The sequence below is a fragment of the Rhinoraja longicauda genome, chromosome 9 (assembly GCF_053455715.1).
Source record: "Rhinoraja longicauda isolate Sanriku21f chromosome 9, sRhiLon1.1, whole genome shotgun sequence".
NCBI lineage: Eukaryota > Metazoa > Chordata > Chondrichthyes > Rajiformes > Arhynchobatidae > Rhinoraja > Rhinoraja longicauda.
Genome location: NC_135961.1, coordinates 1,129,679 through 1,142,792, shown reverse-complemented (window position 1 = coordinate 1,142,792; position 13,114 = coordinate 1,129,679). Strand labels below are relative to the sequence as shown.

The window sequence follows — 13,114 nt, the reverse complement described above, 5'->3', positions numbered from 1 at the left end:
CCCCCTCTCTCTCTCTCTCTCTCACTCTCACTCTCTCTCTCACTCTCCCTCCCCTCTCCCCTCCCCCTCTCTCCCCCATCTCTGGATGAGGGGAGATCTTATAGAGGTGTACAAAACCATGAGAGGAATAGATCGGGTAGATGCACAGAGTCTTTTACCCAGAGTAGGGGAATCCAGGACCAGAGGACATAGGTTCAAGGTGAAGTGGAAAAGATTTAATAGGAATCTGAGGGTAACTTTTTCACACAGAGGGTGGTGGGTGTATGGAACAAGCTGCCAGAGGAGGTAGTTGAGGCTGGGACTATCCCATCGTTTAAGAAACAGTTGGACAGGTACATGGATAGGACAGGTTTGGTGAGTTATGGACCAAGCGCAGGCAAATGGGACTAGGGTAGCTGGGACATTGTTGGTCAGTGTGGGCGAGTTGGGCCGAAGGGCCTGTTTCCACACTGTATCACTCTATGAAGGGCCTGTTTCCACACTGTATCACTCTGTGAAGGGCCTGTTTCCACACTGTATCACTCTATGAAGGGCCTGTTTCCACACTGTATCACTCTGTGACTCTATGAAGGGCCTGTTTCCACACTGTATCACTCTGTGAAGGGCCTGTTTCCACACTGTATCACTCTATGAAGGGCCTGTTTCCACACTGTATCACTCTGTGACTCTATGAAGGGCCTGTTTCCACACTGTATATCACTCTATGAAGGGCCTGTTTCCACACTGTATCACTCTGTGACTCTATGAAGGGCCTGTTTCCACACTGTATCACTCTATGAAGGGCCTGTTTCCACACTGTATCACTCTATGACTCTGTGAGGCGGGAGGGGGAGGGGAGGGGTGAGGAGTGTGGTAGATGGGGGTGGGGGAGCCTCCCTGCTCTAAGCCTCTTGCATCACCACCCCACACACACCAACTGAACACACTTCCTCCTCCTAGCCACACATCCATTACTTCCACTGAGCCAAGTTAACAAACATTCTTTAATCCAAAGACAGACACAAAATGTTGTCTAGGGTCCTGGCGAGACCACATCTGGAGTATTGTGTACAGTTTTGGTCTCCTCATTTGAGGAAGGACATCCTTGCTATTGAGGCAGTGCAGCGTAGGTTCACCAGGTTAATCCCTGGGATGGCGGGACTGTCATATGAGGAAAGATTGGAAAGACTGGGCTTGTATTCACTGGAGTTTAGAAGGATGAGAGGGGACCTTGTAGAGACGTATAAAATTATAAAAGGACTGGACAAGCTAGATGCAGGAAAAATGTTCCCAATGTTGGGGGAGTCCAGAACCAGGGGCCACAGCCCACACTGGAGAGAGGACCACAAATTACTCCAGGATCTGTTATTTTTTAATAACAATGCAGATGCTGGAAATCTGAAATAAAGCAAAATTGTGCAGAACAGCCGGCATCTGTGGAAAGCTGATACACCGATCTGAAACGTTACCTGTTTAGAGTCATTGAGTTGTACAGCACAGAGACCTACAGGCCCTTCGGCCCACCTTGGCCATGCGACCAGGTTGGCATACTGGGCTAGTCCCATTTGCCTGCATATAGTCCATTTCCTTCTAAACCTTTCCTATCCATAGATCTGTCCAAATAAAAACATAGAAACATAGAAAATAGGTGCAGGAGGAGGCCATTTGGCCCTTTGAGCCAGCACCGTCATTCATTGTGATCACGGCTGATCATCCACAATCAGTAACCCGTGCCTGCCTTCTCCCCATATCCCTTGATTCCACTAGCCCCTAGAGCTCTATCTAACTCTCTCTTAAATTCACCCAGTGAATTGGCCTCCACTGCCCTCTGTGGCAGAGAATTCCACAAATTCACAACTCTCTGGGTGAAGACGTTTTGAACGTGTCCAAAGGTCCTGATTGTATCCGTTTCTGCAGCTTCCTGTGGCAGCTCAGTCCAGATGCACACTTCCCTCAAGTCAAACAGTTGTCCCTGAGGTCCGTTGGTTATCTCCCCCCTCAAGTCAAGTCAAGTCAAGTTTATTTGTCACATACACATACACTATGTGCAGTGAAATGAAAGTGGCAATGCCTGCGGATTGTGCACAAAATTACAATTACAGCATAAAAATTAAAATTAATACAGAAATTTTTTAGTCCCTGGAGATATAATAGTTAACAGTCCTGATGGCCTGTGGGAAGAAACTCCGTCTCATCCTCTCCGTTTTCACAGCGTGACAGCGGAGGCGTTTGCCTGACCGTAGCATCTGGAACAGTCCGTTACTGGGGTGGCAGGGGTCCCTCATGATCTTGCTTGCTCTGGATCTGCACCTCCTGATGTATAGGTCCTACAGGGGGACGAGTGTAGTTCCCATGGTGCGTTCTGCCAAACGCACTACTCTCTGCAGGGCCTTCCTGTCCTGGGCAGAGCTGTTCCCAAACGAGACTGTAATGTTGCCGGACAGGATGCTCTCTACAGCCCCAGAGTAGAAGCAATGAAGGATCCTCAGAGAAACTCTGACCATAAGCCTGTGCCCTCTGGCTTTTGAATCCTGGAGCTTGGTCTGCCTGCTCACTGCCTGGGCTGGATGCTTCCTGCATCTAGTGTTCTCTGAGCTCAGGGCCCTGATGCGGTGACAGGAACGGCAATGGAATCGTTGACACTGCGGGTGGCGCACAGATCCCTCCTCGACCCCCCTCTCACTGTTGTTGTTCCTTGCAATGTTTCAGAGGGGTCTGGAGATAGGGACAAGGTCCCGGGAATCCCAAGGAACATCAGTGTGGACGACCCCGGGGTTCAAAGTGGTGCCCTTGCTGCAGTCTACAGATACAACAACGCATCCAATGACATCTACCTGTTTAAAGTCCAGAGGATACTAAATGCACAGGTGCAGGTAAGGTGCAAGGAGTTCTGGCCCCATTACAGGACGGATATGGAGGCTTTGGAGAGGGTGCAGAGGTGGTTCACCAGCGTGGTGCCTTGATTACAGGGTATTGGCTACAGGGAGAGGTTGGACACACTTGGAACCCCAGAGCTTGAGGGGAGACCTGATAGAAGTACCTGAGTACAGGAGTAAAGAGGTCCTTCTGCAGTTGTACAGGGCCCTGGTGAGACCGCACCTGGAGTACTGTGTGTAGTTTTGGTCCCCTAATTTGAGGAAGGATGTCCTTGCTATTGAGGCAGTGCAGCGTAGGTTCACCAGGTTAATCCCCGGGGTGGCGGGACTGTCATATGAGGAAAGATTGGAAAGACTGGGCTTGTATTCACTGGAGTTTAGAAAGATGAGAGGGGATCTTATAGAAATGTATAAAATTATAAAAGGACTGGACAAGCTAGATGCAGGAAAAATGTTCCCAATGTTGGGGGAGTCCAGAACCAGGGGACACAGTCTAAGAACAAAGGGGTGGCCATTTAAAATTGAGGTGAGAAGGAACATTTTCACCCAGAGAGTTGTGAATTTGTGGAATTCTCTTCCACAGAGGGCAGTGGAGGCCAATTCACTGGATGAATTTAAAAGAGAGTTAGATAGAGCTCTAGGGCTTAGTGGAATCAAAGGATATGGGGAGAAGGCAGGCACGGGTTACTGATTGTGGATGATCAGCCATGATCACAATGAATGGCGGTGCTGGCTCGAAGGGCCGAATGGCCTCCTCCTGCACCTATTTTCTATGTTTCTATGTTACATAAAATTACGAGAGGTGTAGATCGGGCAGACAGTCAGAACACTTTCCCAAGAGTGGAACTGCCAAAGATTAAGGAAACGCTAAAGGGAATTCTGGAAAGTGGGATGCTTTTAAAAGTGTTCAGGACATGCATGTTAATGTTAGAGTGAAGGGCAAGGCAGGTGGGAGTAAGGAAGCTTGGATGATGAGAGATATTGGGCCTCTTGTCAGGTTAAGAAGGAAGCGTGGGACAGGTTCAGGCAGCTAGACTTTGTGCAGCACGGTGGCGCAGCGGTAGAGTTGCCGCCTTACAGCGAATGCAGCGCCGGAGACCCGGGTTCCATCCCCACTACGGGTGCTGTCTGTACGGAGTTTGTACGTTCTCCCCGTGACCTGCGTGGGTTTTCTCCGAGATCTTGGGTTTCCTCCCACACTCCAAAGACATACAGGTTTGTAGGTTAATTGACTTGGTAAATGTAAACATTGACCCTAGTGGGTGTAGGATAGTGTCGGCGTGAACCCGGTGGGCCGAAGGGCCTGTTTCCGCACTGTATCTCCAAACTAAACTAAACTAAAGCTGGGATCAAGTTACGGCAAACGAGGAGCACACTTATGAAGGAAAGCTGGAAGGATAAGTGTAAAGAAGGGTCCCGATCTGAAACGTCGCCCCTCCAGTGCCTCCACAGATGCTGCCTGCTCAGAGTTCCTCCAGCACTCTGTGTTTAGCTGGAGATTCCTGTTCTCATTGAGTTCACTGCGACACCTTTCTGTTTCTGCCTCTGTCATTTTCTGTTGTTTTCCCCTCAATCTTCCACTGATTAACTTGCTTATCAACCTTGCCCTGAAAACCGGGAATGGCAGTAACTCCACACGGACCCATTTCCAGATGTTATTCACTGATCGCAGGCAGCTGAGCGCTTCAAACCAGTTGATGCAAATCACATCTGCAGACCCACAGGCATGCAAATAATGGCCTGGTTTCCAGGTGCTTTGCAAATAACATATAACATATAACATATAACAACTACAGCATGGAAACAGGCCTGTCCGGCCCTACCAGTCCACGCCGACCATTCTCCCTGACCTAGTCTCATCTACCTGCACTCAGACCATAACCCTCCAATCCCCTCCTATCCATATACCTATCCAATTTACTCTTAAATAATAAAATCGAGCCAGCCTCCACCACTTCCACCGGAAGCCCATTCCATACAGCCACAACCCTCTGAGTAAAGAAGTTCCCCCTCATGTTACCCCTAAACCTTTGTCCCTCAATTCTGAAGCTATGTCCCCTTGTTGGAATCTTCCCCACTCTCAAAGGGAAAAGCCTACCCACGTCAACTCTGTCCGTCCCTCTCAAAATTTTAAAAACCTCTATCAAGTCCCCCCTCAACCTTCTACGCTCCAAAGAATAAAGACCCAACCTGTTCAACCTCTCTCTGTAGCCTAAGTGCTGAAACCCAGGCAACATTCTAGTAAATCTCCTCTGTACCCTCTCCATTTTGTCGACATCCTTCCTATAATTTGGCGACCAGAACTGCACACCATACTCCAGATTTGGCCTCACCAATGCCCTGTACAATTTCAACATTACATCCCAACTTCTATACTCGATGCTCTGATTTATAAAGGCAAGCATACCAAACGCCTTCTTCACCACCCTATCCACATGAGATTCCACCTTCAGGGAACAATGCACAGTTATTCCCAGATCCCTCTGTTCCACTGCATTCCTCAATTCCCTACCATTTACCCTGTACGTCCTATTTTGATTTGTCCTACCAAAATGCAGCACCTCACACTTATCAGCATTAAACTCCATCTGCCATCTTTCAGCCCACCCTTCCAAAAGGCCCAAGTCTCTCTGTAGACTTTGAAAATCTACCTCACTATCAACTACTCCACCTATCTTAGTATCAAATGACCAGATCAAGGTTTATCCACCCTTTGACAGAAGGTGTTGAGTGGAGCACATTGAGTGGATGAGTTGGCCAGGTGGGCCGAGCAATGGTGGATGGAATTTAATACAGAGACGTGCAAGATGTTGCATTTTGTGAAGTCAAACCCGGGCAGGACCTTCACAGTGAATGACAGGGCTCTGGGAGTAGGGTTGCCAACTTAGCCGGGACATCCCATATATTGGGCTAAATTGGTTTGTCTCGTACGGGGCCGCCCTTGACCCGTATTAGACCCAGGGGGAATGTTTTCATATTGGGGTGGGGATATGGATCGAACTGCCAGAGCCTCCTTTTGAGGTACATGGATGGGAAAGGTTTAGAAAAATACTAGACCAAGTGGACCCGTTGGGCCCAAACCTCCCCTGCATTGGTGCAGCACCCTCTCCTCCCCCCCGTCCCCCTCACCCCTCCCTCCCCCTCCCCCTCCTCCCCCCGCTCCCCCTCCCTCCTCCCCTCCCCCTCCCCCGGTCCACCCCCCTTCTCCCTCCCCTCTCCCCTTCCCTCCTGTGCTCCCCCTCCCCTCCCCTTCCTCCTTCCCCTCCCCCCACTCCATCCCCCTCAACCCCCCTTATCCTCCCCCACCCTCCCCCATCCCTCCCTCCCTCCCTAGGAGATAGATTTAAACTTTAAAATGTGAATAACTTTAACAATATAACACCGATTTCAATTAAACTTCTTCCATTAGCACCAAAGGGACGACGGTGAGTAACGTGGGGTTAAAATCGCCACGCAATTGTGTACCGTTTTGGCTGTAGTTCAGGAACAAACAAACAAACAAACAAGAATTTTAGTATATAGATGGGCGAAATGCAGGTAGGTGGGATTAGTGTAGATGGGGCATGGCTGGCTTATGCAAGTTGGGCCAAAGGGCCTGTGACCACACTGTATGACTATGACTCAAAACCTGTCTCACACCTTACTTTCTTATCTCTGATCTTTGTTCTAACCATCTACCTATTAATTCCCCCCCTCCTCGCCTGTGTCAACCTATTACCTGCCACACTTTGTCCTGCTTCTCCCCCTTTCTGTTTTTGTTCTCCCCCTCCTACAAACAGTCTGAAGAAGGGTCTCAACCTGGAATACCACCTGTCCATGCTCTCCAAGGACCTGACCCGACTCAGTTACTCCCGCACTTTGTGCCATTTTATTTATTAACCAGCATCTGCAGTTCTTTATTCATAGATAAGGGGTGGTCTTTGCATCATGTTCAGCATCGACAGGCACAGCAGTAGAGTTGCCGCCTTACAGCGAATGCAGCACCGGAGACCCGGGTTCCATCCCCACTATGAGTGCTGTCTGTACGGAGTTTGTACGTTCTCCCCGTGACCTGCGTGGGTTTTCTCCGAGATCTTCGGTTTCCTCCCACACTCCAAAGACGTGCAGGTTTGTAGGTTAATTGGCTTGGTGAATGTAAACATTGTCCCTAGTGTGTGTAGGATAGTGTTAATGTGTGGGGATCGCTGGTCGGCACGGACCCGGTGGGCCGAAGGGCCTGTTTCCGCGCTGTATCTCTAAACTACATTGTGGACCTGTTCTTGTACTGTTCTATGTTAAAAGAAACATCCACTTTTTTCTTTTGAAGATTGTTTCTGGTCTGAAGTATCTACTACACTTTGATATTGGAAGAACAGTCTGTCGCAAGGAAAATCCATACAACTTCAAACACTGCTCCTTTCAAACAAGCCCGTCGCTGATTAAGGTGGAAAAAACGTTTCTTTGTATTGATTTTGGTTTGAAGCTGTGCTGGATGGGCTTGAGTTACAGCGAGAGGGTGGATGGGCTGAGTTGTCTTTGGAGCGTAGGAGGCTGAGGAATGACCATCTTTCATGGCCATCATCTAAGTTTGAAATGTTGGGCCAGGCTCTTGCACAGTGAACAGCCTGCCTTCTCGTTTGCCACTGCTAGATCTTCCAGGCAGCATTGTTCACCAAGAAGTGGGCATCTTTAGTCGGTGTGGCGTGGATTGTACAGATGTTCCACATTCACATTCTGTGTCTGCCACATCTGCACAGCCCCATTTGTTCATACTGCCCTTGCTTCGGCCCATCTCTGTACCAAGCCTATGGAGGGACTGCCAGGTGTTCCAGTCACACCTGTGAGCTGTTCCTTGGTTGGGATTGGCAGCTTTTCTGCTGGTGGTGGTTTTCACCAAAGATACTAGAGGAGCAAGATAAACCACTCCGTCGAGACCGCCTATACTGAAGTGTAGTCTGCATAGGAGCGCAACGTCCGCCATTTTAGTAAGCAAACCCCGCCGTTCGCTCGGCCTCTCGCAGTGTGATCAGTGTTGTGGGGGAACAGTATGTGTGATGATACCGTAAACATGCAGAATATATCTCACCTATCAACTCACAGATTGTTGTTATTTTTCTTTTTAAATGTTTCTGCAAGTTTCTGCAAGTTTCTGCCGACTAAAATGGTGCCGTGACATGCTACGGTTTTTAGGGTGGAGTGGTCTATCTTGCTCCTCCAGTATCTTTGGTTTTCGCTGCGTTTCTTTTCCCACAAGGCTAGTCTGGTTGCTTGAGGAGACTGGAACCGGGGCTGGACTGTGGACTGTGGACTGTGGACTGTGACAGGGGCTGGGGACTGTGGACTGGGGACTGTGGACTGTGGACTGTGACAGGGGCTGGGGACTGTGGACTGTGGACTGTGGACTGTGGACTGTGACAGGGGCTGGGGACTGTGGACTGGGGACTGTGGACTGTGGACTGTGGACTGTGGACTGTGGACTGTGACAGGGGCTGGGGACTGTGGACTGTGGACTGTGGACTGTGGACTGTGGACTGTGGACTGTGACAGGGGCTGGGGACTGTGGACTGTGGACTGTGGACTGGGGACTGTGGACTGTGGACTGTGACAGGGGCTGGGGACTGTGGACTGGGGACTGGGGACTGTGGACTGTGGACTGTGACAGGGGCTGGGGACTGTGGACTGGGGACTGTGGACTGTGACAGGGGCTGGGGACTGTGGACTGGGGACTGTGGACTGTGACAGGGGCTGGGGACTGTGGACTGGGGACTGTGGACTGTGGACTGTGGACTGTGGACTGTGACAGGGGCTGGGGACTGTGGACTGGGGACTGTGGACTGTGGACTGTGACAGGGGCTGGGGACTGTGGACTGGGGACTGTGGACTGTGACAGGGGCTGGGGACTGTGGACTGTGGACTGTGGACTGTGGACTGTGGACTGTGACAGGGGCTGGGGACTGTGGACTGGGGACTGTGGACTGTGGACTGTGACAGGGGCTGGGGACTGTGGACTGGGGACTGTGGACTGTGGACTGTGACAGGGGCTGGGGACTGTGGACTGGGGACTGTGGACTGTGACAGGGGCTGGGGACTGTGGACTGTGGACTGTGGACTGTGGACTGTGGACTGTGACAGGGGCTGGGGACTGTGGACTGGGGACTGGGGACTGTGGACTGTGGACTGTGACCAGGACTGTGGACTGTGGACTGTGACAGGGGCTGGACTGTGGACTGGGGACTGTGGACTGTGGACTGTTTTTTTTTTTGTTTGTTTTTTTTAATCAAAAATATTTATTCAAATATTAAAATAATATATACAATACAATAAAACCAAAACAGAACCCACCACCAGAATATTATACAAACAAATATACCTATTGAAACTATTATACAATTATATTGCAATCACCATCCAGGATACGGACTGTGGACTGTGGACTGTGACAGGGGCTGGACTGTGGACTGTGGACTGTGGACTGTGACAGGGGCTGGACTGTGGACTGTGGACTGTGACCGGGGCTGGACTGTGGACTGTGGACTGTGGACTGTGACCGGGGCTGGACTGTGGACTGTGGACTGTGACCGGGGCTGGACTGTGGACTGTGGACTGTGGACTGTGGACTGTGACAGGGTCTGGACTGTGGACTGTGACAGGGGCTGGACTGTGGACTGTGACAGGGTCTGGACTGTGGACTGTGACAGGGGCTGGACTGTGGACTGTGGACTGTGACAGGGGCTGGACTGTGGACTGTGGACTGTGACAGGGGCTGGACTGTTTTTTTTTGTTGTTTTTTTTTTAATCAAAAATATTTATTCAAATATTAAAATAATATATACAATACAATAAAACCAAAACAGAACCCACCACCAGAGTATTTTACAAACAAATATACCTATTGAAACTATTATACAATTATATTACAATCCCCATCCAGGATACATCCAATCCCCCGCGGTGCCCAGCGGTCCCGGAAATCCCCCCGCGTGCCCGTGGACAGCGCGTAGTCCCTCTCCAACACCACCCTGGCACGGACGTAACCCCGGAAAAGGGGCAGGCAGCTGGCTCGGGCAGAGCCCTCTTCCGCCTGGCGCCGTGACTCGCGGATGGCCAGCTTGGCCTGGCCCAGGAGCAACCCAACAAGGACATCTTCGGCCCTACCCTCTCCCCTACGCACAGGGTGTCCAAAGATGAGGATGGTGGGTGAAAAATGCAGCCAAAAAGCAAGGAGCAGCCCCTTTAGATATTGGAACAGGGGCTGCAACCTCACACACTGCATGTACACGTGGTACACAGACTCTTCCAACCCGCAACAGTGGCAGGCGGTTGGCGAGTCTGTGAACCAACCGCGCGAGGAACAGGTTGCAGGGGACTCCTCGGTGCAATACTTTCCACCCCAGGTCCCCGATGGAGAGGGGGATGGACTGTGGACTGTGACCGGGACTGTGGACTGTGGACTGTGACAGGGGCTGGACTGTGGACTGTGGACTGTGACAGGGGCTGGACTGTGGACTGTGACAGGGGCTGGACTGTGGACTGTGACAGGGGCTGGACTGTGGACTGTGGACTGTGACAGGGGCTGGACTGTGGACTGTGACAGGGGCTGGACTGTGGACTGTGGACTGTGACAGGGGCTGGACTGTGGACTGTGGACTGTGACAGGGGCTGGACTGTGGACTGTGACAGGGGCTGGACTGTGGACTGTGGACTGTGGACTGTGACAGGGGCTGGACTGTGGACTGTGGACTGTGGACTGTGGACTGTGACAGGGGCTGGACTGTGGACTGTGGACTGTGACAGGGGCTGGACTGTGGACTGTGGACTGTGACAGGGGCTGGACTGTGGACTGTGGACTGTGACAGGGGCTGGACTGTGGACTGTTTTTTTTTTTTTTTTTTTTTTTAATCAAAAATATTTATTCAAATATTAAAATAATATATACAATACAATAAAACCAAAACAGAACCCACCACCAGAGTATTATACAAACAAATATACCTATTGAAACTATTATACAATTATATTACAATCCCCATCCAGGATACGGACTGTGGACTGTGGACTGTGGACTGTGACCGGGGCTGGACTGTGGACTGTGGACTGTGACCGGGGCTGGACTGTGGACTGTGGACTGTGGACTGTGGACTGTGACAGGGGCTGGGCTGTGGACTGTGACAGGGGCTGGGCTGTGTGAAGGAAGCTCTTCCTCCACTCCAGGTGGTTTGGGGCTGGGCGATGGGAGTGACAGGGATGGTGGGTGTCCCTAACTTGCCCACTACGTTCAGTTCCACAGGTGACTGATCTGCAGATTGCTGGTGGATCAATGCTGGCCCAGACGTGCAAGCTCTCCACCTCTGCTGGTTTTAGGCAGCCAGTGATGCATCTGCCGCTGTCATTCAGGGCGGAAGCAACTTTCCTCGCATGAGATGATCTCTCCCAGACAGGACAAGCATACTCTGCAGCAGAGAGCAGTTGACCGCAGCGCGGATGCATTGCTACCCCACGATGAGTTTGCCAGCTTGTGTAGGAAGGAGGCTGTTCCTCGTCCTCACTTTGCCTTTTGCCTTTTCGATGTGTTGCTTGAAGGAAAGGTGACCTTATTGAGGTGTACAAGACCAGGGTAGAGGATTCTAAAACTAGAGGGCACAGGCTCAATGTGAGAGGGGAAGATTTACAAGGACACTGAGGACAATGTTTTCTCTCAGAGGGTAGTCCGTATCTGAAGGGGCTGCCAGAGGAAGCTATAGAAACAAATGGAATTACGGCTTTAAAAAGACATTTGGTCAGATATATGGATAGCAAGGGTTTAGAGGGATATGGCCAAATACTGGCAAATAATACTAACCCAGTTTGTCAACTTGGTCGGCATGGACAAGGTGGGCCGAATGGCCTGTTTCCGTGCTGTACGGGGGCTGTAAAAGAGTCAGTTCAGACATTATGAACAGAAAGGTTTCACCCTGTGTTGTCAGACAGGCTTGTGTGTGACAATGTTTGTGTGATGTTGGTGAAGGCATCTTCCCTCCCACTCACCTCCTCCCACTTCCCTTTCAGGTACACGAGTGTCACGCTGAAGTCTGGGCTATTCCATGGACACAGAAATGGCATGTCCTTGCAATAAACTGTCTGTGAAACACCTTGGATTTGTTGTTCCTCTAACCCACTGCTCCTCAAAGGACATCCAGAATAGCATCATCATCCTGCAATCTCAGTGTGGACAACATAGACCATTGAATACTACAGCACAGGAACATGCACTTTGGCCCACAACGCCTGTGCCCAATAGGGTTGCCAACTATCGCACTCCCAAATAAGGGACAAAGGGTGACGTCACCGCCCCGCGCCCCACATGACCTCACCCAGCTAGCGGCCACGTGCTCCCGCTCCACCAATGGCGGCTGCCCGGGCCGGGAGATGGGTTGCTACACAACCTCCGTTAGGCTACACAACCTCCGTTAGGCAGCGCTCGGACCTACACTGTCTGGGACTACAGCGGCCCCCGGGCTACAGTGTCCGGGCCTATAGTGTCCAGGCATACAGCGGCCCCCGGGCCTACAGTGTCCAGGCCTACAGTGTCCAGGCATACAGCGCCCCCCGGGCCTACAGTGTCCAGGCCTACAGTGTCCGTCCGGGCCTACAGTGTCCGGGCCTACAGTGTCCGTCCGGGCCTACAGTGTCCGGGCCTACAGTGTCTGTCCGGGCCTAATACAGGACAAGAACGGTCCCGTATGGGACAAACCAATTTAGCCCAAAATACGGGATGTCCCGGCTAATATGGGACAGTTGGCAACCCTAGTGCCCAACATGATGCCAAGTTGAACTAATCTCATCTGTCTGTACATGATCCATATCTCCCCATTCCCTGCACTTCCTTGTGCCCATCTAAAAGCCTCTTGTATCTGCCTCCTGCACTACCCCAGGCAATGCATCCAAGGCCTCCACCACTCAAACACCTTCCTCCTGTAGCCTGACAGCTGTGCCCTCTAGTGCTGGACATTACTATCCTGGGAGAAAGGTTCAGACCGTCTAACCAGTCTATGGCTGTGTCTACCCTAACTATGCTCCTCATCGTATTATACACTTCTACCAAGTCTCCCCGTAACCTCCAGCATCCCAGAGAAAACAATCCAAGTGTGTCCAATCTCTCCCTGTGGCTAGAACCTGGCACACCACCTCCTCTGCACCTCCACATCCCTCCTGCAATGGGGTGACCAGAACTGCACACAATGCTCCAATACTTGGGAATAACCATGGCTCACTTGTCTCCAGAATACATGATCTCCAACCCG

At 51.0% G+C, this 13,114-nt stretch overlaps 2 protein-coding genes across 2 annotated transcripts in view; one reads left to right on the top strand and one right to left on the bottom strand.

The window, feature by feature from the left end:
- Positions 1 to 13,114, bottom strand: part of LOC144596430 (uncharacterized) — a 336,471-nt gene that overhangs the window by 191,624 nt on the left and 131,733 nt on the right. The window lies entirely within an intron of this gene.
- Positions 2,607 to 11,930, top strand: LOC144596868 (cystatin-like). Its single transcript, XM_078405732.1, has 4 exons — positions 2,607 to 2,852; positions 7,162 to 7,278; positions 9,766 to 10,027; positions 11,880 to 11,930. The coding sequence occupies exons 1-3, from the start codon at positions 2,607 to 2,609 to the stop codon at positions 9,925 to 9,927; spliced, it is 525 nt and encodes a 174-aa protein (XP_078261858.1). The 3' UTR covers positions 9,928 to 10,027; positions 11,880 to 11,930.

Bases quoted from the DNA above. Each gene is read 5' to 3' on its own strand.
- LOC144596868 (XM_078405732.1), top strand. From the start codon at position 2,607: ATGGAATCGTTGACACTGCGGGTGGCGCACAGATCCCTCCTCGACCCC. The intron at 2,853-7,161 runs GTAAGGTGCAAG...TTTCTTTTGAAG, and splicing joins TACTAAATGCACAGGTGCAG to ATTGTTTCTGGTCTGAAGTA. The intron at 7,279-9,765 runs GTGGAAAAAACG...ATCCCCATCCAG, and splicing joins CAAGCCCGTCGCTGATTAAG to GATACATCCAATCCCCCGCG.